Here is a 20,004-nt window from a genome sequence, read left to right as displayed (position 1 = left end):
TGCTTGAACAAAGTAAATGCAACAGTAAATATGAAAATGTTTGTGAAAATTTATTTTTCAGGCGAGGCTATTATTTTATTTTATTGTAATATGAATTTATATTTCATGTAAGTTAAAATATAAGATATATGCGAAATTATTCTACTAAATCTTCTATCATTCCTGAAGCCATCCCGTGAGAAGTTTCAAAATTTCACTACGGGCAGCACGTAATTGGGGCAAGTCGTTTGAAGAATCAGGATACCTGTAAAGGATAAGCTTTTTTATCAAGTTTTCCATTGTCAAGTTAGTATTGAGATACTTCATTATTTAAAAATCTTACATGTTAGCACAGTGCGCAGTTCCTGGAATTACAATAAATCTTAAGTTTTGGTTTGAAACCTATGTATGTACATAAGCCTGAATAACTTATCGTTACCTTCTATGAAAATCACCACGTTATCTGAAGATGTCTCATTTTGCGATGTGATGCCAAGTTTGTGCCATGGGTCAATTGAACCATTCACAAAAATCACTTTCGACACTTTCAACTTTTTTCCTCCATAATTCGCATTGGTCCACCTAATTGCGGATGAGATGAAATTTTCGTCAAATCTGTAAATGCATGCAAAATTTATGTACAAGTACGCAAATCATAATAATTTTCTCCAAAACGAAATGAGTGTTAAATAGGTTTTACTGAATTCCGTAAACGTCTTGACATTGTCTAGTGGAAAATTTGACGGGAAATTCAGTCCCGAAAGGTTGTCCATCTAGATCGGAACTTTGATAAAATCCGAATTCTGTGCATGTTTGATAAGTCCACTGTCTTTCCCCTGAAGCGGATGGCGAGTCCCATTTTTCTTTCTGCATATCATCCACAGTTTTGCTGTACTTAAAGTCAGTACAATTCTTATCAAACACGGACAACATTAAATCATTGACATCCGCGTAACGCTCGAAAGCCGTCTTTTCCTCGAGATTTGTAGTCATGATATTGCATAAAGTGTCGATTGTGATGTTGGCCGTTTTTGAGCCTTCAAACCCACGATTGTCTTCATTGTATTGCACAATGTCCATAAAATTTCCTGCAACTGTCTCGAAAAATGAAGCAATATCCTTAGCATTTGTTCCATCAAAGTCGTCACATAATCTGAAAAACACTTAATGTAAATTAATCATTTAAACCAATCTACAATTTTAAAATCTTATTACTTGAAACTTTTCTTGATCATCCACCACCCAGTTCGTCGCTTCAATAAACCTTCCATGCTTTTCACAGCTTTCGAGATTTCGCCAACACATTTCGGACTTTTCTGATTTAAAGAGTCGACCACAACTCCAAGATATTCTAGTGCGTAAACGTTACTTATTTCTTGAAATGATACGAGAATACCATGTATGACAAAATTACCTTTGAAATCCAATTGTGCAATTAATGGAGCTGATGTCGATACAGCCACATCAACCAAATGAGGATACTTCATTCTATACCAGGCTGCCAAACTACCAGGATAACTGCCACCAAAGGCAACCCATTTATTCGTCTACATACATAATATAAAAAAAGTGCATCATATACTGCTCAATGGGTTTGAGAACTAATTCAAAAGTAATGCATAATAACTTACAGTAAAATTATATTGTTCCTTCATTGCAACTGTGAACGTGGCCAAATCTGCCAAGGCTTGTTCGCTGCTTAAGAACCTGAGATTTTTTACTGAAAGGTCGCTGCAAAAACATGTATTTTGAAATCGTTTTGAATACTTATTAATTTGTACATGTAAAATTGTATTACTCTGTTGGTTTAGACTTTCCATAAAAACGATGCTCAACTTGAAAACATAGTGCATTCAAATGTTTCGCATAATTAATCCAGGCCCCCGCGGTCATCCATTTCTGAGTGGCTTCCCCTTCTCCTCCAATCATTAAGAAAATTGGCCCTCCAGGCTTGTAAAATGCATCGTTGACATAATATCTCTGAAATTCAATGGCATTTTTAGCGTGATCATTTTAATTTGAATGTACATTAAAACCAACCTGCAACCAAGTTCTCGTATCCGAGGGGGAAAAATGGTCCAAAGTTTGATTAAACCATTTGATCGTGACATCGTCCCCAAAACTATCGGTTATAAAGTCTTTTGAATTATTTTTAACATGATAAAACACTTTCCCGTTCATAAATCTCTCTGAGATAATTTCTTCGCATTGTGAAAATTGCGCAAATACGCCCACATTTAGAACGACGAGTAGTAGGTTTCTTAACTTCATTTCAGACCGTGTATAGTGAATGCACACAATTCAACTGATTAAATTTGCAAGAACTGCGAAGTCGCAGAAAATAAGAAAATTAATGAATGCTGACTAATTGTAAGTTACAGATGTAAAATGACTCCACCAAATAAGAATTTATAATAATGGTCAAAATTCCAGCAGGGATTTTATTTATGTAAATGAACAATGAACCATGGATCCGGATGGGCTGACTATTATGCCCACAGCCTGCGTCTTTCTATCTGAAACCAGACTATTTACTATACTTATGTTTAAGAAGATTACTCTTAACTTAAGTATGCATGCATGTTGTTGAAGTCATAAAGGAAAGATGATCCCATATCAAAAGTCATGCATGATGATGATAAAGAAATCTGCCTCATGATCTGTAACAAACGACCCCCGTCAAGTACATTTGTATGATTTCTATCAGCATTAAAGGAAAACATATATTATTATTTAGGATTAGTGGACCAAGTTTATTAGATAGACAAATATGTAATTCATTTCGTTTTCATCCCTTATAAAACATGGTCGTCAAAAATGTTCCAAATTATAAATATATCTATGCAGATACAAGAGTGAAGTTGAACATAGTATAATATTGTTGTGTCAATCAAATTATGTCATAAGTTTACTAAAATCATGGGATACAGACTATTTAACATATGAAACTATCAAATTCTTGGAGAACAACTATTGTGTGAAACCGGTAATTGATGAATAATCTTTTCGATATAAACAGCACCTAAACGTTGAGCACAAAATGATCACTCAACATACAGTAAGAAAACGGGATTGGCTAATAGAAACATGCTCGGTGAGTATAAGTTTAAAAAATGCTCGTAGCTGTTGCATTGCATAAATGTATATAATAATCCGAAGTTGTTCTGGGTAGATGATTTTGCGCTGGATTAATTGGTATTGGTTTCGCTCAAAGGTACAATGCTTCCACTTGACGATCTTCCAGCCCCATGATGGTCATGATGACGACTTCCATGACTTCCACGCTTGTTCCATCTCTTATCTTGATCTTGTTCAGATGTAAAATCTGTAAGATTGGATTCAGTCATGTCGTCAGTTGCCATTTGATCATTATTTCCGACAGAATTTTGAACTTCAATCGATTTTGGTGGTGCTATACTCGGGGCAACATTTTCGTTTTTTAATGTCCCTTCGGTGCTTGTGCTAGGAGCAGCAGTGGTCGCAGTTGTATCTTGAGGTTGTGGTGGATTATGATGGTGATGTTGTTGATGCTGTTGATGTTTTGGTTGATTTTTAATGGATTTTGGTTTGGGACCATGTGTCACAGTAGATGAGACCATTGGGATCAACTTGGTGATGTTACCTACCACGATTGCTTAACATTTAGTATCTAGGTAACTCTTGTGTCTTTTAATAGATTGATAGTGTCAAATAATCTTGGTTACCTACTGCTTTTGTCCTTCCTTCTCGAAATACCTGAAAATATTTAGTTAAAAATTAATTAGATCTTGAAGCAAGTCGATATCAATTTTTCAATTCGTTCGTATCATTCGTTTTCTTACCAAACGCTGGTTAACTTTAATATATTCTGGCTGCTTCATGAAACGAAAGTGAACGGAAGCCCTAAAATAACATAAAAATGTGGAAGTGCATTGTGAAGTCTTTAGCCTGAAAAATTATATACTTAAATCACTCACCGATCACCGGTTCGTAAACAATCAGTTGACATTGACACAATTGATGCCGTCTGTCTAATGCTTCCACAATGTACTAAAAATACAGTCAAAATTATAGCACCTTTATAAGATGCGGTTACAACATTACATGTCTTACCCATTGCTTGATATCGGGCGCTTATTGTAGTTGGATGATGTAGCACAAGAATTTCACCTTCAAATTCCCAGCAAGCGACAGGATTGAGAGATGGTGAAACTAACACCATACCTTTGCGAATCTGTGATCGTTTGATCTATAACAAATATGTGCATTTAATTTAATGTAATTTTAGGGCAACAAAGAATATGCTACGTACCTTTTTCAATGAAAAAGATGCCGTTTGCCCACCTGTGATGCACAAGTGATATAAAATTAGCAAAATCCTAGAGACAATTTCAGAATCTAATGCACTCACCTCGAACTTGGGCTACAGGCATTCGTTTCCGATGTATAGATTTTATAGCGATTGGTTGGAAATGACCTAACGAATCAGGCCCTAGCATCATCATGTCATTCAGATTGATTGTGCCCCTAATATTCAATACATAATTATCACTCACGGGATATATTATACAGTAATTATTAAGCCAACTGAAATTATTTCTATCATACTGATCGTGCGCATACCGTAATGTAGTACCACTGACGACAGTGCCGACGCCAGGAACAGAGTAAGTGTCATCCACCTATTTGAAAAATTCCGATTGTTCATATGCATTTGTATGCATGTACATATTCTTCATATTAAGACAGACCTGGAATTCTGCGGGGTCTTTATCCTGACCAGAACTCCTAGTGCTTAGCAGATTAAGAAACATTTTTAGCAATGGCAAGTTCTCTCCACTAACATTTGAGACTTGAAATACAGGGCATAGCCTAAAAATCAAGATTAAATCTTTAAACAAATCCATAAAAACTTCGTAATCTGGTTTTGTTACCTCTCAGACACAAACGATGTTGCCGATAACACAACATCATCAGGGGATTTGACAATCACAGGTACTTTTCGGCACCCAGGACTTTTCAGGATTTTTATCAGCAATTGTAAAGTCTCTTGAAGAACATTGGCCGGACACATGTCAATTTTTGTAACCTGTCATGAAACACGTTTTAGAGATTTACGGGAACAGTTTGAATTTGAGGAATAAGAGCAATTTCTCACCACAACAAAAACGGGGACGCTGAGGGCAAGGGCTAAACCTAAATGCTCCTTGGTCATGCCAACTATTCCGGCATTGGATCCAATCTATTTAATCGCAATTCACAAGCATCTTAGCCATTTCATTTTAATTTTTTTAAGATTGTTTGGGACCACACCATCAACATTCCGAAATGAGGAGCATGACCAGTCATTCCGAATACAGTAGTTTTCAAATATTTTTCATGTCCAGCCAAGTCAATAAACGTGATGACTTTTGATGATTTTTCACAAATATGCATCCAGTCTAACGTTCCATGTTCGGCCTTATTAACAACATTTCCTGAAAGATGGAGTACAATCAGATGTCAAATTTTAAACAATCAGGTAATGCATACCTTGGTGATCAAAACCTAGTATGTCATTTCCAACAGATGATGTCCTAAAATGCATATTAGATTAGGTTGCATTACATGCGTGTTCTTGTATAGTTAATTTACCTTCCAGACTCCATTTCATGTTTGTGTCTGAATAATTTCTGACGAGCTAGAACACAACAGAAATCTTGCATCTTTTGAAATTTATATTTATTACACTAAACCACTTAACTAACCTAGCCCTCGCCCATTGTCAAGTTCACCATGAGTTAAAACTCCCAACAGCGTGCTTTTCCCAGCATCCACATTTCCAACTACTGCGACACGTATTTCGGTAAAATCTTTTTCTGGAGCTCTTCGTCGAATCTATACATTTCATGCATTTATAAGAAATCCCATGAAAATACTTGAGAACAAAGGAAGTAATATAACAGCATACCAAGTACTGTGCCGTAAATAACGTGCCAACTGTTCGTTCTCGCAATAAAATGCAAGTCGCATCTAACGTTTCGGAAATAGATTTTAAAGTTGCAACAGAAGCATCAAAGTCCTCTTTTGATAAACCATTACCTGGAAAACAAAGTTCCCATTCATTATTTGTGATCTGACAGCAGCATTATTATTTAATTATTAAATTACTATCATTGTCTTGAATATTAAAAATCGTTTCGCCGTTCCCTTCCTCAATCCTGTGTTTTAAAGAGGCTCCTAATTCGTCAAACTCTTTTTCAGTCGGGCTGACAAGAAGGTTCTGCAAAGAGGAGTTTATTATCACATTTCAATTTTCACCAAATTAACCCACAATTAAACTTACCTTCCCACTTCCTCCACAGGCTCCATTTGTCGGCGGAAAAGCCTTTGGCCTGTCGACCGGCGACATTACTTGCGCCGAATCCAGTACTCCGGCCATTTTCAAGAATTTTAATTACGTTTGAGTCCCAAATAATATTAACTACCGAAAAATAACAATTTTCTAATATCCTAATTTATACACAATCTGCCTCGCATGCAACAAAAACAGATTGTTGATGTTGAGTTGGAGAAATCTCCGGATTTTTGGTGCTTGGCACAATTTCAATTTCACCACGTCTCACAATTCAGGTCTCTCTCGCATTACATTTTACATTCTCATCAATGATTGAAATCAAGTGCATTACAAATGAATGAGAGTGAAAGTTTTGTCAAATTGTTTTTGTATCGCGTTATGCAAGTTCATCAACGAATTTATAGCCTCTACCAAACGTTTAAACGTTCTCACATGTGTGCATTTCTCTGAAATCGTACAAATACATGCAGGAATACCAACTTTATTTATTACAACAAAGTGATGCAAGATCTGAAATTTTGCATCACGACTGAATCATTACATCCAAGTTCCATGAAATAATGGATTTATTTCCTTCCTTCCTCTTATAAAATCGTTCATAAATCAAACTAATAAAGTTATACGTCATTCAATATTTAATTTTATGTCTGGCAATAAAAAGTGAATCAATTCAACCAAGATGTAGATTTAGGAGTTGTAAGTACTTGCAACTAAAATCTACTTCATTTTGCTTTTTTCTAGCATACATAGATATACAGATGCATTTTATGTAGAATTTAATTAGGAATTAGAGGCTGATGAAAAGCTAAAATTTCAGTCGTTGAAAGAAAATTGCGACTAAAATCGGGGCAATTTTGGAATTGGACAGGATCAAACCTCGCTCCATTTTTCGCGAGAATTGCAATTTCACTCTACCACACTCATGCATCCCCTGCTCTCGTAATCCCTACAGTGCACAAGCCATATATACACCATCATCGAACCAACCAACCAAGAAATCAGCCAACCATCACACATTCGCAAAAATTTTGCAAACTTGTACTCTCATCAAGTGTTTCGAAATCTGAGAAATTTAGGCTATTCGCACTGCAGCAAAATCTGAAAACTCTACAGCTTTTTCTCGGTAAGGTTTCGCCCCTTCTTTTAGCGCCGGTTGGGGTGGAACAATGGGAATTTATGGGAACTTATGTAAAAGTAGGACATAAGTATAATAGAATTGGCGAGATTGCGTAACAAGCAATAGGATCAAATCTATTTTCAATTTGTGTTGTTTAACTCAATTCAAAATTAGTTTTATTGGTACTAATTGTACTGCGTATTTTTTTATTGTAGTTGATTGTTAAATTTGCAGTTAAATTACAAATTAGAGTAAACCAGAGCTTGGTGAAATATTTTATTAATGTTGGAATAATTATTGTAAACTATTCTAAAGATTAGTAATAATTACTCGTGACAAGATGATGGCGTGATTTTCCAAATTGTCCACATACTAAATTTCTTTGTTGTTTCTTTGTTCTTCAGAATGTAGGACACAAAGTCTGATCTGGATATCGTGAACTGGATACATCAACAAATTTTGTTTGAATCCTTATCCTTACCACCCTTCACCCTTTTTGTAATATTACTGAAGTTCGTTCTCGTCCACGCTACTAACAAAAATGGCTCCTAAAACAACGAATCGGACTCTGCGCTGATTATTATTATGGACGGAGATACATTTGTCCCGTTTAGGATTAGAGAAGGCGATTTAAAAGAAGGAAGAGGTAGAGACCAACAACAAGACGAACATAGTCCGAATTTTGCTGCTGAATTTCCTTCTGTTTCGACATCAACGGTTGACCCGTGGTTACCTGTATCGTCTTCGTCTACGGGGGAGGGAGTGTCTTCAACATCGCCCAAGGCGACACAGGAGGTGAGGGACGAGGAAGAGGTTGAAAGTTCAGACAACGTGACCCACTGGTTGGAGGGAGTTCAACCTGGAGATAGTGGATTCGCTCAAGATCAAGAGGAAGATATGTCGCCACCTGCAACAAGCGGAACTATGGGCGGAGATGGAGACCATGCCGTAACGCCAAAGTGTCCATGCCCTCATATCTCCAAGGCACAGAGTATGCCTGGATTGAGAAAGGCATTGAGGGGCGATATTAAAATAGCATGTTCTAAGGCCACTTGTGAAGCTCTTAATGCTGTACGTAGAACAAAAAACATTTTGTTGTCAGATTATTTGTAAATATGTTAATTGTATTAATCATTTACGCATCTTTGTCAATATTTATAGAAACAATGGATGTGCCTTCAATGTGGTCATATCGGATGTGGTGATGATATTGGTGCAGGTGGTCATGCAAAACTACACTTGAAAACTCCACGGTCGGATTCTCACTGCCTGGCAGTGCAGGTGCAAGGGAATTTTGAAACTGCGTGGTGAGTTGATTTTTGTTTGATGCAACAAATTTCACTTTTTGGCTCATAAATTCATTTCTCGTGTACATTTTAGGTGCTACGACTGCCAAGCGGAGATTAATATGTCGACTTCGCATCAACTCAAGGATTGTCTTAGCTTTGTAAAACGCAATTCTAAGATTAAATCAGCGTTGACAGAATCGAATGCTGCTCCCCCAATTGCGTTGGGCCCTCCCCCTCCTCCTCCAGTTCCAAAAGTTGAACCTCCGAAACAATTTACATCAAAGGCAAAACAGAACAACCGGATGAATGCAAATTCGTCTGGTTCCAATCGATGGGATAGAGATAGAGATACTGGAGGTGTAGATTGGCCCATGGTGCGTGAAAGAGCGATATCCAGATCAAAATTCCGGTTTAATTAATAAAAATAACAATTTGTATTATTATTTCATCCAGGGCTTGGATAACTTGGGAAATACTTGCTTCATGAATTCGGCACTGCAATGCTTATCACGGACTCGACCACGAAGGTATGTAAAACTAAATTATTTATCAATTTATCATTGTTGCAACCAAATGTTGACGACAAAATTTTCTGGATTCGTAGTTTGCTCGACAAGCTGGACTTGTACGGAAGTGGAAACTTAATTGAAATTCTAGTGTCCCCCGAAGAACCCTGTGTTCAAATTGTGAATCCAAACGTCGAGTCCAATGAGCACGAGGACGCAGAGTTCTCATCCGACAACGACAGAGCATTGTTGATTAATTCTGGATCCCAGCCCAGCACTAGTGCCGATTCTTCTGAAGGTGGTAGTGGTGAAATCAGCCCCTCGACTACAGAAATTGACAGTTTGTTGGATGCCGCGAGCAGTAGGTCGTCCCGAAAATCTGAATCGGACACAAGTAGTGGCGACTCTGAAAAGCAACTATGGAAGAAGGAATTGGAGCAGGAACTAGCCAAACCACTTCGGCTAAGGCTAATTATTCCAAAGGATAGCATGACCTCAAAACTACGTCACTGTTTTAAAGCTATTACCAGGAGTTCAGATGTGTCGCCAGACAGCGAGAAAAGTACCTCATATTCTCGTTCTGTATATAGTCCTCGAGGTATCCAAACCGCTGTGAGTAAGCATTTTCGATTGGGACATCAGCATGATTCCCACGAACTGTTGAGAACCGTGGTGGACATGATGAAAAAAGACCAAATAAAGGTGAGTTAACTAATAGTATTATCTGTATTATTTAACTGCGCTCGATTTGTCCGGAGTTTATGATTATGACACTGCTCTAATAATGTGTTTTCAGTCCTTCCGGTTGGCAATTATGCAGCGCTACGGAGTAAAAAGAAACGAAGGAAAGAATTGCGATCCTAAATTGACAGAATTGGTATACAAAATTTTAAAATATCATACATTTTAAGGGCACAAGTTGACATGAATTTAAATGGTATTTCTAGTTAAAAATGTGGGATCGAAAATTGTACCACAAGACTTTCGTAGATGAGATTTTTGGAGGCGAACTTGTAACATTTCAGGAGTGTTTGCGATGTAGAAATGTGAGAAGATCTCATGAAGAATTTCTTGATCTTAGTCTTCCTATTCGTGTTGTAAGTTGTAAAATTTTTGTTTGGTGCTTGCAAATGATAATTTTAAATTACTTGTATTTACAGTTTCGCGTGAATCCTAACCCAAACCCAAGAAAGACTTATTCGTTATTCGACGACGACAATGACTACGTCATTAATCGTACGCAAGAAATATTTCCAAATTATTTATTTATTCATCATTGTTCCTTTGTTTAGTAAAAGTTTTTAAATTTTGTTTTTTGTTTTAATAGGATCCGTCGAAGAGTGCCTTCGTGCTTACACGGAACCCGAGTTTTTAAACGGTAATCATCGTAGATTCTTCTTTTAAATAAAAACTCAAAACTCGGGGTTTTGAAAAGTTTTTTTTTCTTACAGGTTCAAACGCCGTCGAGTGTGAAAAATGTCATCGAGTAAACCTAGATAAGTTGGAAAGTGGAGCTTCGTTTGAAGAAGTTTTTCCTGACGTGAACCTAAACGCACAATCAAATTCCTCAGGAAACTCTGGCAAAATGAGTAAGCATCAAATGAAGAAACAACAAACTAAAACTAAGCGCCAAAGTCGCCAATCGAAATTGAAGGCGAAGCATCAAGTAGATTTTACAAATCAATCAACAAGTTCGAGCTCAGAGAATCCATCTGGACTCAATTTTGTGGATGGTCATTTTACTAGTGACACGTATAAATCCTCTGAGAAAGGAGGAGGAGGTAATGGCCCAGAAGATGACTCAAAGTCGAGCAAAAGTGGAAGCCTCGATGATTACGTTGTTGTTCAAAATGCTTCCACTTTAAACAATAACAACCAATCACAACGTCTTCAGAAGAATACCAATCATGACGTCGAAATGGATTACGATGCTCCAGATGCCACTCAGCAAGATGATGACACATCCAAACTTGGGGAAGCATCTAACTTGTCACGTGGTTTGTCATCATCTATAAAAAGCTTAACTTTGATTGAAAATGGAATGGATGTCGAAGAAGAAGGTTGTCTTCAACCTGAAGAAGATGATGATCAACAAATGGACCATCATAATGATCAAAATCTGGACGAGTATATGGACGATTTAGATGAACCAGCAGTAGATGGAATTGGAAATGCGTCCGACATTGAAGACGATGAAAGTAATGGACCAGCTCCACTCGATCTCGGACTAGAGGTTAAGCCCATCAGCGTTGCGGACTATCTGGCTGTCCCGACAATTAGTGGTGGCATTGCTGATGAAGGATTCTCGGAAGGAGAGAATTCGTCCGAGGATAAGCCTTCTCAGTCCCTGTCCGGTGCATCGAGCCATAATTCAATATCTGAAGTTGATAACATTGCCGACACTTGTGACAACAAGCCGCCAAAGAAAATCCCTATAACTAAATGCCCTTGTAGTCGTCGTCAATTAATTTCTCGAGCTCCTGAATGTCTGACCCTTCATTTGAAGCGATTTCAACATACGGTAAGTTAATCTCAATATATATATATAAATTAGTAAGTAAAATTTACACGCGAGTTATACTATTTCATAATTTACTTACTTATCTATTGAATAATTTTCCAGGCGCGAGGCAGTTCAAAGTTGAGCGATAAAGTATCGTTCCCTTATTTACTAAATCTGACTGAATTTTGTTCGGAAGTTGACGAAGATGTGAACAAGCCAGGATTCAAAAGCACGTTTGATGAAGACGGTGAAGTTTTTTATTCCTTGTACGGAATTGTAGAACACAGTGGTTCTCTGCATTTTGGGCACTATGTTGCCTACGTTAAAGTTGCTGGAAAACCAACCACTACCGAGTCACCTAATGCCAACCCTGCAGATGATCATTGGTTCTACATCAGTGATTCGCACGTGTCTCAAACAACGTTGAAACAAACATTGGCCCAAGACGCGTACATTCTTTTTTATGAACGGATTCGTGGCCCAGAAAAGAAGGAACGGTTAGGTCGAGAATTAAGAGCGATTGAATTGGAACGTGATTCTTGGACAAAAAGACCCACTGTCACTTACAGTTACGAAAAACCTGTCGCTTCAACATCCAACTGGGATGACAATCAGCAAAAATCAACAACCAAATGGGAAGATTCATCTTCTAATCATCAAGTTTCCAGCACCAACGATGGTAATGAAGATATGAGCATAACCCTCAACTATGAACCTGACCCGGTTTCCTCATCAACAATTTACTCTTGCGCTCCCCTACTTGATGGGGTCAGTAGTACGACTGGTGCTGACATTATGGACTTTTCGGCTACAGTCCTTACCACAGCTCCGTCGTCTTCTTCACATCCTCTTTGGAATGATGATGACATTCGTGGTGGAAGTGCATTCTTTGGTGACATCATGGCCGATTTAGACGACGAAGAGCAAGAAGGAACTTTAAACAGTAATAACAATCCCGTTTCAAGTAGTTCTGATGTGATAAATTCCCGGCCAGATGGGTACACAAGATTAGAGGAAATTGATTAACACTTTATTAGTATGATTATTATAAATAAACGTTACAAAAAGTCATAAAGATTACTCATAAAAGAAGTGATAAGAAGCGAGTGGTATTAGCTCTAGTAAAATTAACTATCTTTATCTTTGAATGATACCTATAGTTATATTTAGAATATATTCAAATATATGTATCGCAATTGAGTTTACAAACGTTAAAAATTAGCTCGTCTTATTGAGAATCATAAACAAATGTTACAATATGTAACTGAACACAATTACTATTTGCCAGACGCACTAAACTGACATGACCGTGTGCGTTGATCTAATATTTCTATTACATTTTTTGCAGTTGTGTATTTAAAGCCGAAACAAACAAACAAATTTAATATTATTACTACTACAACAATTTGAATTGTCTAAATAATAATCACACATGCATGTGGAGGAGGTAGCTGATCTTGCATGCTTATGTATATCATGCATTGTAAATATATTATGATTAATTGGAGGTGTCGTTTACATGTGATAATAATAAAACGGCAATTAAAATTCTACTTTCCTTGGCTTAATTCGCTGTTTTCGTCAAGCGGTTTTATTCGATAGGTTTATCAGTCATGGTACATTTCAACAAATAAGAGTTGGATTTAACAATCAAAAATACAATCATGCTTGAGAATTTTGTTGCTTCATTATCAGTTAAAATTTGCATATTTAGTAAATAATGCATGTAAAACATATAAAACATACACACGTAAATATCAATTCTACTTGTTGGGGTTAAGATCACAAGGCCTTTTGAGAAAGTTTTCGTTTAGATGGGTCCATTTGGTGGCTATCCACTTGTGGCCGAGGACAATAGGACAGGCACCATGCTTTGAAAATTTACAAGATTAAACCACGCAATTAATAAGTATTTTAAAAATAACTCTGATATTTTTCGAAAAGATTAAAGTTTTCTTACCAACATACGCATATCAACGTTGCCGTTTTTAAGGGATGTGTTCCTGCATAAGCACGACAAATTATAATATATGGAAAATTTTGTTGAAATAATCTATGTACCAGTAAACAGCAGTTTAACCGGGAAATTAATTTCAAATAGAAAGTCATCACTCATCATCCCTCGCACCAAATAATTAAAGTAGTGAATTGCAACTTGAAGATAACCAGTATTTTGATAACTTTGAGTGTTACTTAGGTGGAGATCGGGTGATTGATATTTAGAGTTAGTTAATTGTGATTGGAATTAGTGTGGTGTTCAGAAAATTTTGCCAATAAATTATTAACTACACGTAAGTACTTATCATGCATTATTATTATACTTAGTTGTTTGCAACTTTGCATATTATCGTGACAAGGTTTTTAAGTTAATTGTCCAAATGTTATTATTATGTAGTTTCATGATGAGTGATCAGTCGGGCGATGAAGATTTTGTCAACCCTCCCTCCTCCTTTTCAAGAACACCGGCGCCAGCCACACCATCAACTTCTTCTTCCAAACGGAAAGCAGCCACTCCCACCAGCAGCAAATCATCAAAGAAGAAGAAGAGCGACGATGATGACGCCAAGGAGGAAGAATTGCCAAGTTTTAGGTAATTTTTCAAATAACGAAAATCATGCCATAATATGAGATGACTCTTTTTATGCACAATTCCGACAGGTTTCTTAAATTGGATTCGGACGATGATGACGATGAGGACGACCTATTGACAAAACAGGAGTGGAGAATGGTGGAGAGCAAAGAGGGAGGTACGAGATATTTTAGAACCGCACCCACCAGTCCCCCCGAACGAGGTTATGCAAACCGGAAAATAAATATGCGAGAGGATAAGGCCGGTAATGACTGGTGGAAAATCGCCAAAGTCTTGAATACGACTAAAAGGATGTCAAACAAATCGGAGGGTAAGCATTATTATTTGCATTTCATATGATTACTAGGTATACTATTTATAATGGTTTGTTCTTGTTTTTAGATGAAGGGGATAATAAACTTCGTGAGTTTTTCTGCACTTTGGCACGATAGGGACGAGGAGATGGGATCACAACAATCTACCATTTCTGATCTGACTCCTCTCACCCCAGAAAATATTACGGGAAGATACCCCCCACTCACTGCTGCAGAGAGGGAGATTGCAGAGACAAGGATTAGACAAGCTGGGGAATTAGGATTGGCAGTCCCAGGAACAAATTCAAGGGTTGCGTGGTCACCACAAAATCAAAACCGGTCATACGGTTTATTCGTATATATAAAACCAACCGAGAAACAAGACTTTATCTGTGCCGGAATTCCGAGTAAGTTAGTTTTTTCTATAAATAATGAATTGTTTAATCCGGTTGTATAAATATGACATGTGTATAGATTGTGTGAGAACTACGTCGACTATTATGGACCCGCTCCCTAAATGTGAACTCCACAAAGGAGACCAGATTGGTTTCGTCTTGTGTCAATTTACTGATGGGGCCAACAAGAAGAACGATGTGGTCCTCCACGTTATTGCCTCTTTTACATACATTTATGGGGATGATGAGGAGAAAGGAAATCACGCCACACGGGCAATCAAATATAAACAAACTAAATGCGCCCTGGAAATTATACTCCAAAGAGCGTTTGGCAGCCAAGAAACCACCCCCAGAATTAGTTGAACTTGAGGGGCGTCGCCGGTACTTTGATGATGAGGATGAACTCATGAAAGTTTATTCAGCACGAAAGGTAATAATAGTAATGCTGCTAAATATATAACTTTCACTTTCATGATTACTCATTCAATAAATACTTTTTAGACCACGACCCTACTTCAGCTGCTCTTGTGGCCCGACACTACCATCAAAATAATCTGCCTGAATGTGGGAATCAATCTTCCCAATGGTGCATATAAGGAATTGGTGGAGGAAATGGATTTGCATGGTTTGGAATTGAGGATTCACGACAAGTTATCAAAATCAGCAGCAATTACTTTGGAGGAGGGTCAAGAGATTCCGTTTCTTTTAAGAGCAGAAAATGGTGAAAGTATTGGGGCGTTGTTATCACGAGGAAAAAACGAGAAGAAAGAGAAGGTCGCAGCGATATATTTTGTCTCGACTCCCTACATTATTTATGCGGGACAAGCTCTCAATAGTAACGTACATGGTCATAAAAATCTTAAAGACCCCGTCGTCGACTACCAAAATAACAAGCCCCCCTCCCACCCTAACCCCAAGATTGTCCCAATTGGGATTGTTCGTGCGGAGGAGCGGTACAAATGGGAATTCCATCTCCAAATGTGTGCCCTAATCGCATCACTCTTACGACTCCGAAACTGTATAAATCCGTCCGATTTCTCTGCCCAGTCTCACCCTCTGTGTATTAATAGGCAGGTCAATTCGAGTTTTGTAGATCAAAAGTCGTGGGGAATTATCCACGGATATTTAATGAAAAAGTTTTTAGTGGATGTGTATTTAGGACCAAAGGCGTCCGACCAGTAGTAATGTTGATGATAATTTGTAGTTTTTCTTAAAATACTAAAAGTTTAAAACCATACCAGTACACTCCAGTCCCTTTAATTGGTTTTATGTGAGTACCAACGATGGGGAAAGCTGTTAGACCTCCCTTTTCGACATTGTTAAGCTAAAGTCATTTAAGTTATGCAATTAATAATGAGTCATCATCCTGCACAATTTAGTTGTTTTATGTATGCTTACATATACTAGATACGTTGAGACACGGTCACCCTTCCACTAAACACGAAGAGTCCACAATAATATTATCACTTTACGTACATTTCATCTAGCATATACATGAAGTTAAGTACTTACAGCAATAATTGGATCATCGGTACTTCTTACGCCGAGCGAGTCATAGTGGGTGCTTACATGTCCCCCTGTGTTTTGATTAGCAAATTATACTGTTGTTCAAAAATCGTGGATAATTATGTATTTTTTGTAAACGCACCGAACGCATACGACGCAATTTGTAGGGCTTCAGAGGCGTTCATACCCCTAACATTGAGATTAAACATGAGTTCCATTCTTCTAGCGATTGGAGCGTCCTGAGAAAAAAATTAAATTTAGCCGATTGCATTAATCAACAGCTTTTATTAACAACATACCGGAATGTGACCATCTTCCAACCCTGCGTTTTAAATACACTCAATTTAATAGATATTCATTAATACCACTAATTTTGTGTATATTTCAACAACTCACAAGCATAAATCGCAGTTCGGGGAGTAGCTCCCGGAGAATTAGGGGCCTTTAAGAAAAATAAAAAACAGTATATAAAGATGCATGTATTTACATGCACATGCAAAAAATTGAAGGATTTGCATTTTTACCGGTGCCCGTTGCAATGTGGGCATCGCTGCTTTTCTAAAATCTTTGATCTGAAACATGTTTTAAATTATTAATCTGCATATATTCTGGATCTCTAAACCAACAACTTACCCATGCATCAGGAATGATATCATGAAACTGAAAGAAAATGAGAATGCCACAAGTTTCGTCTGTTTTCTGATAAAGTCAATTTGTCACATAATTCCTGTATCCCATACCTGAATCATTTCTGGATCCTTGTAAATTAGTTCCATCCGAAGAGGTCGAATTGTAAAGTAGGGATGACGCTTAGTCTCAATCCAACAATACAGTTTAGATCTTTCTTTTGGAGTCTGGAATATTTTATGCAGAAAAAATTTGAATCGAATCAGGTCAACAATTTATGCAAACAATTTGGTCTTGATATTTATGTTTTATACCAAAAAGTCGTCACCATTGCACAAGGCCAAAAATGCATAATGTCCAGCTTCCCCTTGATCACTTCGGTCACCTCGGTATTTCTCCATCATAATATTTTTCAGGGGAACTGCGTCTGGAACGGTTGAGATTCTGTCGGAAAACATGTAGAGGTGACCTTGATAGCGATTCTTTTCAAAATCCCTGTCGTGCTTCTCAATCAGCCTTTTGTAAGTATTCGCAAGGCTAAACGCAGAAACGGTTGTGTCGTTGAGTTCCTTGATTTTATATTCTGTGGCCTTCAGCCAATCTAACGCCAGAGTGTAGTACTCGTTTCTACAATTAAATAAGTAAATAATTTATAATATAAATAATTTACATAAATAATTTTAAATAATTAATTGTCACATTTTTCGTACCGGGCAGAGTATTCTGCAATTTTAAAACTTTGTGATGGCGTCAGCCCCACGTGAGTTTCGACGTCCATTATTTTTCCATTGACCAGCTAAAAGGTAAGAATAATAGATAAATACATAGTGGCTTTTTCTTGTCTACTCGAATTAGCGAGTCAATTAAGTCATCTTACATCCATGGCTTTCAAATCGTATACATAATGCAGTCTTAGCAATGCATCTATTCCATCATTGCAATCTCTGTCCCCTGGAAATCCGAATTGTCCTCCTAATTTGTTTACCCGTTCAACAAGTTCTGAAAAAAAATATTGCAGCATTAAGATCACAATTCTGACATAACTTTCTGAAAAATATTGATTAAATTCTTCTCACTTCCTTCCAAATATTGGTTAACGTGAGCTCCAAAGACGTCAAATTCGTTGGCGAATCGCCTCACCATTCTGTACGACATGAGTGGATTGGAAGAAACCTGAGACGCTTTTGTCCACTCGTCCGCATCTGCTAAGTGTTCGGTCCCTTTGATTGTACTGTCTTCATAGTCGGTCAGATAAGCTTCTGCCATGGCTAATCTTTCCTTGAGTGTTTTTGCATAGTTTTTGATATCCTTGTAAAGTTCCATTTCCGTCCTTGCCAGATAAGTGAGGTAGGTTGAGGAGAGGGCGTACGGGAGTGGAGTCATGGGTCCTTCTGGCCCCTTGTGCTTCTTAGCATTTGCATTTCCACCGTCATCATCTCCAGTCTGGTTGTTCTTGTTTAACGCTTGTTCTGAAGGGGTTCCCCATTGTCCGTAACATGGACTGATAATACTTGTTATGACTGAGACCAGGAAAATTAGCACCACTAAATTGTTGACTTGTGATGATTTGTTGAGCATTTTAAAGGATTGATTTGGATCACATTAATTTATTGCGTTGTTTAATGGACACAATGTTCCAGTGTGATGAATATGATCTGTAAAATTAAAATTAAATAAGAAACCCGTTCAAATTTAACAAAAAGTTGGAATGCATTTCGTTTTGTTTTATGCAAGACGCAGAATAATGAAACAAGGCGGAGTTTGACATGCATCACTAATTATTGTATTTTCTCAGAATGATGATGATGACACCTATTTATAGCTCGTTAAGTTAACAATAAGTGTGATAAAAATTGGTCGTCTAATTAGTATGGATTTTTTAAATCAGTAATAGCAGCATAAATTGAGTTTACTTTTAATTACTTAAGCCACGCACGGATATATTATTTTGGGCAACAATAGCCTCTTGGCCTGAACTTGGATTGATGTCATTACTTATCACGGGAATTTTCATTGATTCCTTTCTCAGCGAGGTTTAATAATCTTAATAATTTTCACATTTGAAACACTAGGCATGCTATTAAGTAAGCTAGCCAAAAAAAGAAGATCCACTTTGTATTAATTAGGTTGCGAGATCATTTGTAGTCTAAATGGGAATCGAGGCAAATCCACTGCTATACTTAATCGTGATCTTCTTGATATTGAAGTACGCATTTGAGTTTGTAGGTTAAATTGTGTTAAAAAATTTGCAAGGTGCAAATGTTAAAAATTCACTGCGATATGCAACCACACTTCTTCTCAGGCTATAACCTCACGTAGATAAAAGTAATCTAGAACTGGTGCATTATTTCCTGTGCATTACGTCGAGATTCTTGCTATTTGCAGCCAAACTGTCAATTGCAGGTATGCATGCATGCATACAAATATTCCGATTATTCAGTATTCAGTCATCTGTCACAACAACAATTAAGACCATCTGTGTACACATTACAATAAGCACGTCACATTCAGGATATTAACATAAAAACTGTAATGCACGCTTATTTTTTACAATATTTAGTAATGCAAACTTTTGAAACTTTAAACATTGACAAAATTTACTTCTTAAATAGAGGGAGATGCGTATTGATTATTTCTTGGCACCGGCAGTGATTGCATACTTACCTTGATTGAAATTAACTATCTCTCTCCAGTGATTTCTAGGAGCAGAAAGGCCGAACAAAGAAATATGTAACTGCGACTATAAAATTTTAATAGAGAGCACTTTTTTAAAATATAAATCTGGCGTAGAAATTCCCCCAGCCTGCTGCATGTACACTAGATCAGTTCTGCAGACTACGGTCAACACTAACTAACCAACATTACAACGTAGCCTTATTTTCT

General features: G+C 37.3%; 5 protein-coding genes across 7 annotated transcripts; 2 read left to right on the top strand and 3 right to left on the bottom strand.

Moving 5' to 3' along the window:
• Nucleotides 1-25: 25 nt before the first annotated feature.
• Nucleotides 26-2,506, bottom strand: LOC110853792 (putative serine protease K12H4.7). The gene is made up of 9 exons (XM_022102125.2): nucleotides 2,020-2,506; nucleotides 1,778-1,959; nucleotides 1,611-1,710; nucleotides 1,394-1,526; nucleotides 1,195-1,330; nucleotides 680-1,132; nucleotides 419-594; nucleotides 323-344; nucleotides 26-244 (listed from the first exon to the last, which is right to left on the bottom strand). Exons 1-9 carry the CDS (start codon nucleotides 2,248-2,250, stop codon nucleotides 157-159), a joined length of 1,521 nt encoding a protein of 506 aa, XP_021957817.1. The 5' UTR covers nucleotides 2,251-2,506; the 3' UTR covers nucleotides 26-156.
• Nucleotides 2,507-2,705: 199 nt separating this feature from the next.
• LOC110854278 (GTP-binding protein 1) lies at nucleotides 2,706-6,647 on the bottom strand. Of its 2 annotated transcripts, none has more exons than XM_022102703.2 (18): nucleotides 6,284-6,607; nucleotides 6,109-6,220; nucleotides 5,909-6,039; nucleotides 5,706-5,835; nucleotides 5,593-5,638; nucleotides 5,491-5,534; nucleotides 5,272-5,435; nucleotides 5,117-5,200; nucleotides 4,893-5,047; nucleotides 4,710-4,830; nucleotides 4,582-4,640; nucleotides 4,370-4,485; nucleotides 4,271-4,302; nucleotides 4,072-4,207; nucleotides 3,936-4,008; nucleotides 3,801-3,861; nucleotides 3,684-3,714; nucleotides 2,706-3,601 (listed from the first exon to the last, which is right to left on the bottom strand). In XM_022102703.2, exons 1-18 carry the CDS (start codon nucleotides 6,377-6,379, stop codon nucleotides 3,168-3,170), a joined length of 2,025 nt encoding a protein of 674 aa, XP_021958395.1. In that variant the 5' UTR covers nucleotides 6,380-6,607; the 3' UTR covers nucleotides 2,706-3,167. The 2 variants fall into 2 exon arrangements, with proteins under 2 accessions (XP_021958395.1, XP_021958396.1); XM_022102704.2 differs by having other exon boundaries at nucleotides 3,436-3,601; nucleotides 3,688-3,714; nucleotides 6,284-6,647.
• Nucleotides 6,648-7,227: 580 nt separating this feature from the next.
• LOC110854276 (ubiquitin carboxyl-terminal hydrolase 16) lies at nucleotides 7,228-13,278 on the top strand. Its single transcript, XM_022102702.2, has 12 exons — nucleotides 7,228-7,418; nucleotides 7,817-8,483; nucleotides 8,574-8,719; nucleotides 8,793-9,075; nucleotides 9,155-9,228; nucleotides 9,306-9,909; nucleotides 10,004-10,084; nucleotides 10,155-10,304; nucleotides 10,368-10,443; nucleotides 10,535-10,585; nucleotides 10,659-11,728; nucleotides 11,831-13,278. The coding sequence occupies exons 2-12, from the start codon at nucleotides 7,998-8,000 to the stop codon at nucleotides 12,734-12,736; spliced, it is 3,927 nt and encodes a 1,308-aa protein (XP_021958394.1). The 5' UTR covers nucleotides 7,228-7,418; nucleotides 7,817-7,997; the 3' UTR covers nucleotides 12,737-13,278.
• LOC110854279 (prolyl 4-hydroxylase subunit alpha-2) lies at nucleotides 13,265-19,972 on the bottom strand. Its single transcript, XM_022102705.2, has 16 exons — nucleotides 19,786-19,972; nucleotides 18,198-18,776; nucleotides 17,999-18,120; nucleotides 17,832-17,917; nucleotides 17,436-17,748; nucleotides 17,235-17,348; nucleotides 17,128-17,154; nucleotides 17,019-17,066; nucleotides 16,891-16,936; nucleotides 16,794-16,816; nucleotides 16,637-16,733; nucleotides 16,501-16,565; nucleotides 16,387-16,422; nucleotides 16,227-16,312; nucleotides 13,671-13,713; nucleotides 13,265-13,581 (listed from the first exon to the last, which is right to left on the bottom strand). The coding sequence occupies exons 2-16, from the start codon at nucleotides 18,697-18,699 to the stop codon at nucleotides 13,474-13,476; spliced, it is 1,716 nt and encodes a 571-aa protein (XP_021958397.1). The 5' UTR covers nucleotides 18,700-18,776; nucleotides 19,786-19,972; the 3' UTR covers nucleotides 13,265-13,473.
• Nucleotides 13,720-17,349, top strand: LOC110854280. Of its 2 annotated transcripts, XM_022102706.2 has the most exons (6): nucleotides 13,720-14,001; nucleotides 14,106-14,300; nucleotides 14,369-14,610; nucleotides 14,682-15,000; nucleotides 15,068-15,418; nucleotides 15,490-17,349. In XM_022102706.2, the coding sequence occupies exons 5-6, from the start codon at nucleotides 15,164-15,166 to the stop codon at nucleotides 16,168-16,170; spliced, it is 936 nt and encodes a 311-aa protein (XP_021958398.1). In that variant the 5' UTR covers nucleotides 13,720-14,001; nucleotides 14,106-14,300; nucleotides 14,369-14,610; nucleotides 14,682-15,000; nucleotides 15,068-15,163; the 3' UTR covers nucleotides 16,171-17,349. The 2 variants fall into 2 exon arrangements, with proteins under 2 accessions (XP_021958398.1, XP_035710946.1); XM_035855053.1 differs by lacking the exons at nucleotides 13,720-14,001; nucleotides 14,106-14,300; nucleotides 14,369-14,610; nucleotides 14,682-15,000 and having other exon boundaries at nucleotides 15,038-15,418.
• Nucleotides 19,973-20,004: the final 32 nt, after the last annotated feature.

The sequence above is a fragment of the Folsomia candida genome, unplaced genomic scaffold (genome assembly GCF_002217175.1).
Source record: "Folsomia candida strain VU population unplaced genomic scaffold, ASM221717v1 Fcan01_Sc009, whole genome shotgun sequence".
Classification (NCBI taxonomy): Eukaryota; Metazoa; Arthropoda; class Collembola; order Entomobryomorpha; family Isotomidae; genus Folsomia; species Folsomia candida.
Note: the sequence above shows the minus strand (reverse complement) of the source record. Positions and strands in the feature narration are given on the sequence as shown.

Coding starts and splice junctions, on each gene's coding strand:
- LOC110854279 (XM_022102705.2), bottom strand. CDS start 18,699: ATGCTCAACAAATCATCACAAGTCAACAATTTAGTGGTGCTAATTTTC. Junction 17,067..17,127: donor ATATCATTCCTGATGCATGG/GTAAGTTGTTGG, acceptor AACATGTTTCAG/ATCAAAGATTTTAGAAAAGC. Junction 13,582..13,670: donor ACGTTGATATGCGTATGTTG/GTAAGAAAACTT, acceptor AAATTTTCAAAG/CATGGTGCCTGTCCTATTGT.
- LOC110854276 (XM_022102702.2), top strand. CDS start 7,998: ATGGACGGAGATACATTTGTCCCGTTTAGGATTAGAGAAGGCGATTTA. Junction 9,910..10,003: donor TGAAAAAAGACCAAATAAAG/GTGAGTTAACTA, acceptor ATGTGTTTTCAG/TCCTTCCGGTTGGCAATTAT. Junction 10,444..10,534: donor CAATGACTACGTCATTAATC/GTACGCAAGAAA, acceptor TTGTTTTAATAG/GATCCGTCGAAGAGTGCCTT.
- LOC110854278 (XM_022102703.2), bottom strand. CDS start 6,379: ATGGCCGGAGTACTGGATTCGGCGCAAGTAATGTCGCCGGTCGACAGG. Junction 5,836..5,908: donor TATTTACGGCACAGTACTTG/GTATGCTGTTAT, acceptor TGAAATGTATAG/ATTCGACGAAGAGCTCCAGA. Junction 5,048..5,116: donor GCGTCCCCGTTTTTGTTGTG/GTGAGAAATTGC, acceptor GTTTCATGACAG/GTTACAAAAATTGACATGTG.
- LOC110853792 (XM_022102125.2), bottom strand. CDS start 2,250: ATGAAGTTAAGAAACCTACTACTCGTCGTTCTAAATGTGGGCGTATTT. Junction 1,960..2,019: donor ATACGAGAACTTGGTTGCAG/GTTGGTTTTAAT, acceptor ATTGAATTTCAG/AGATATTATGTCAACGATGC. Junction 345..418: donor CGTGGTGATTTTCATAGAAG/GTAACGATAAGT, acceptor TTGTAATTCCAG/GAACTGCGCACTGTGCTAAC.
- LOC110854280 (XM_022102706.2), top strand. CDS start 15,164: ATGGGGCCAACAAGAAGAACGATGTGGTCCTCCACGTTATTGCCTCTT. Junction 15,419..15,489: donor AAGTTTATTCAGCACGAAAG/GTAATAATAGTA, acceptor AATACTTTTTAG/ACCACGACCCTACTTCAGCT.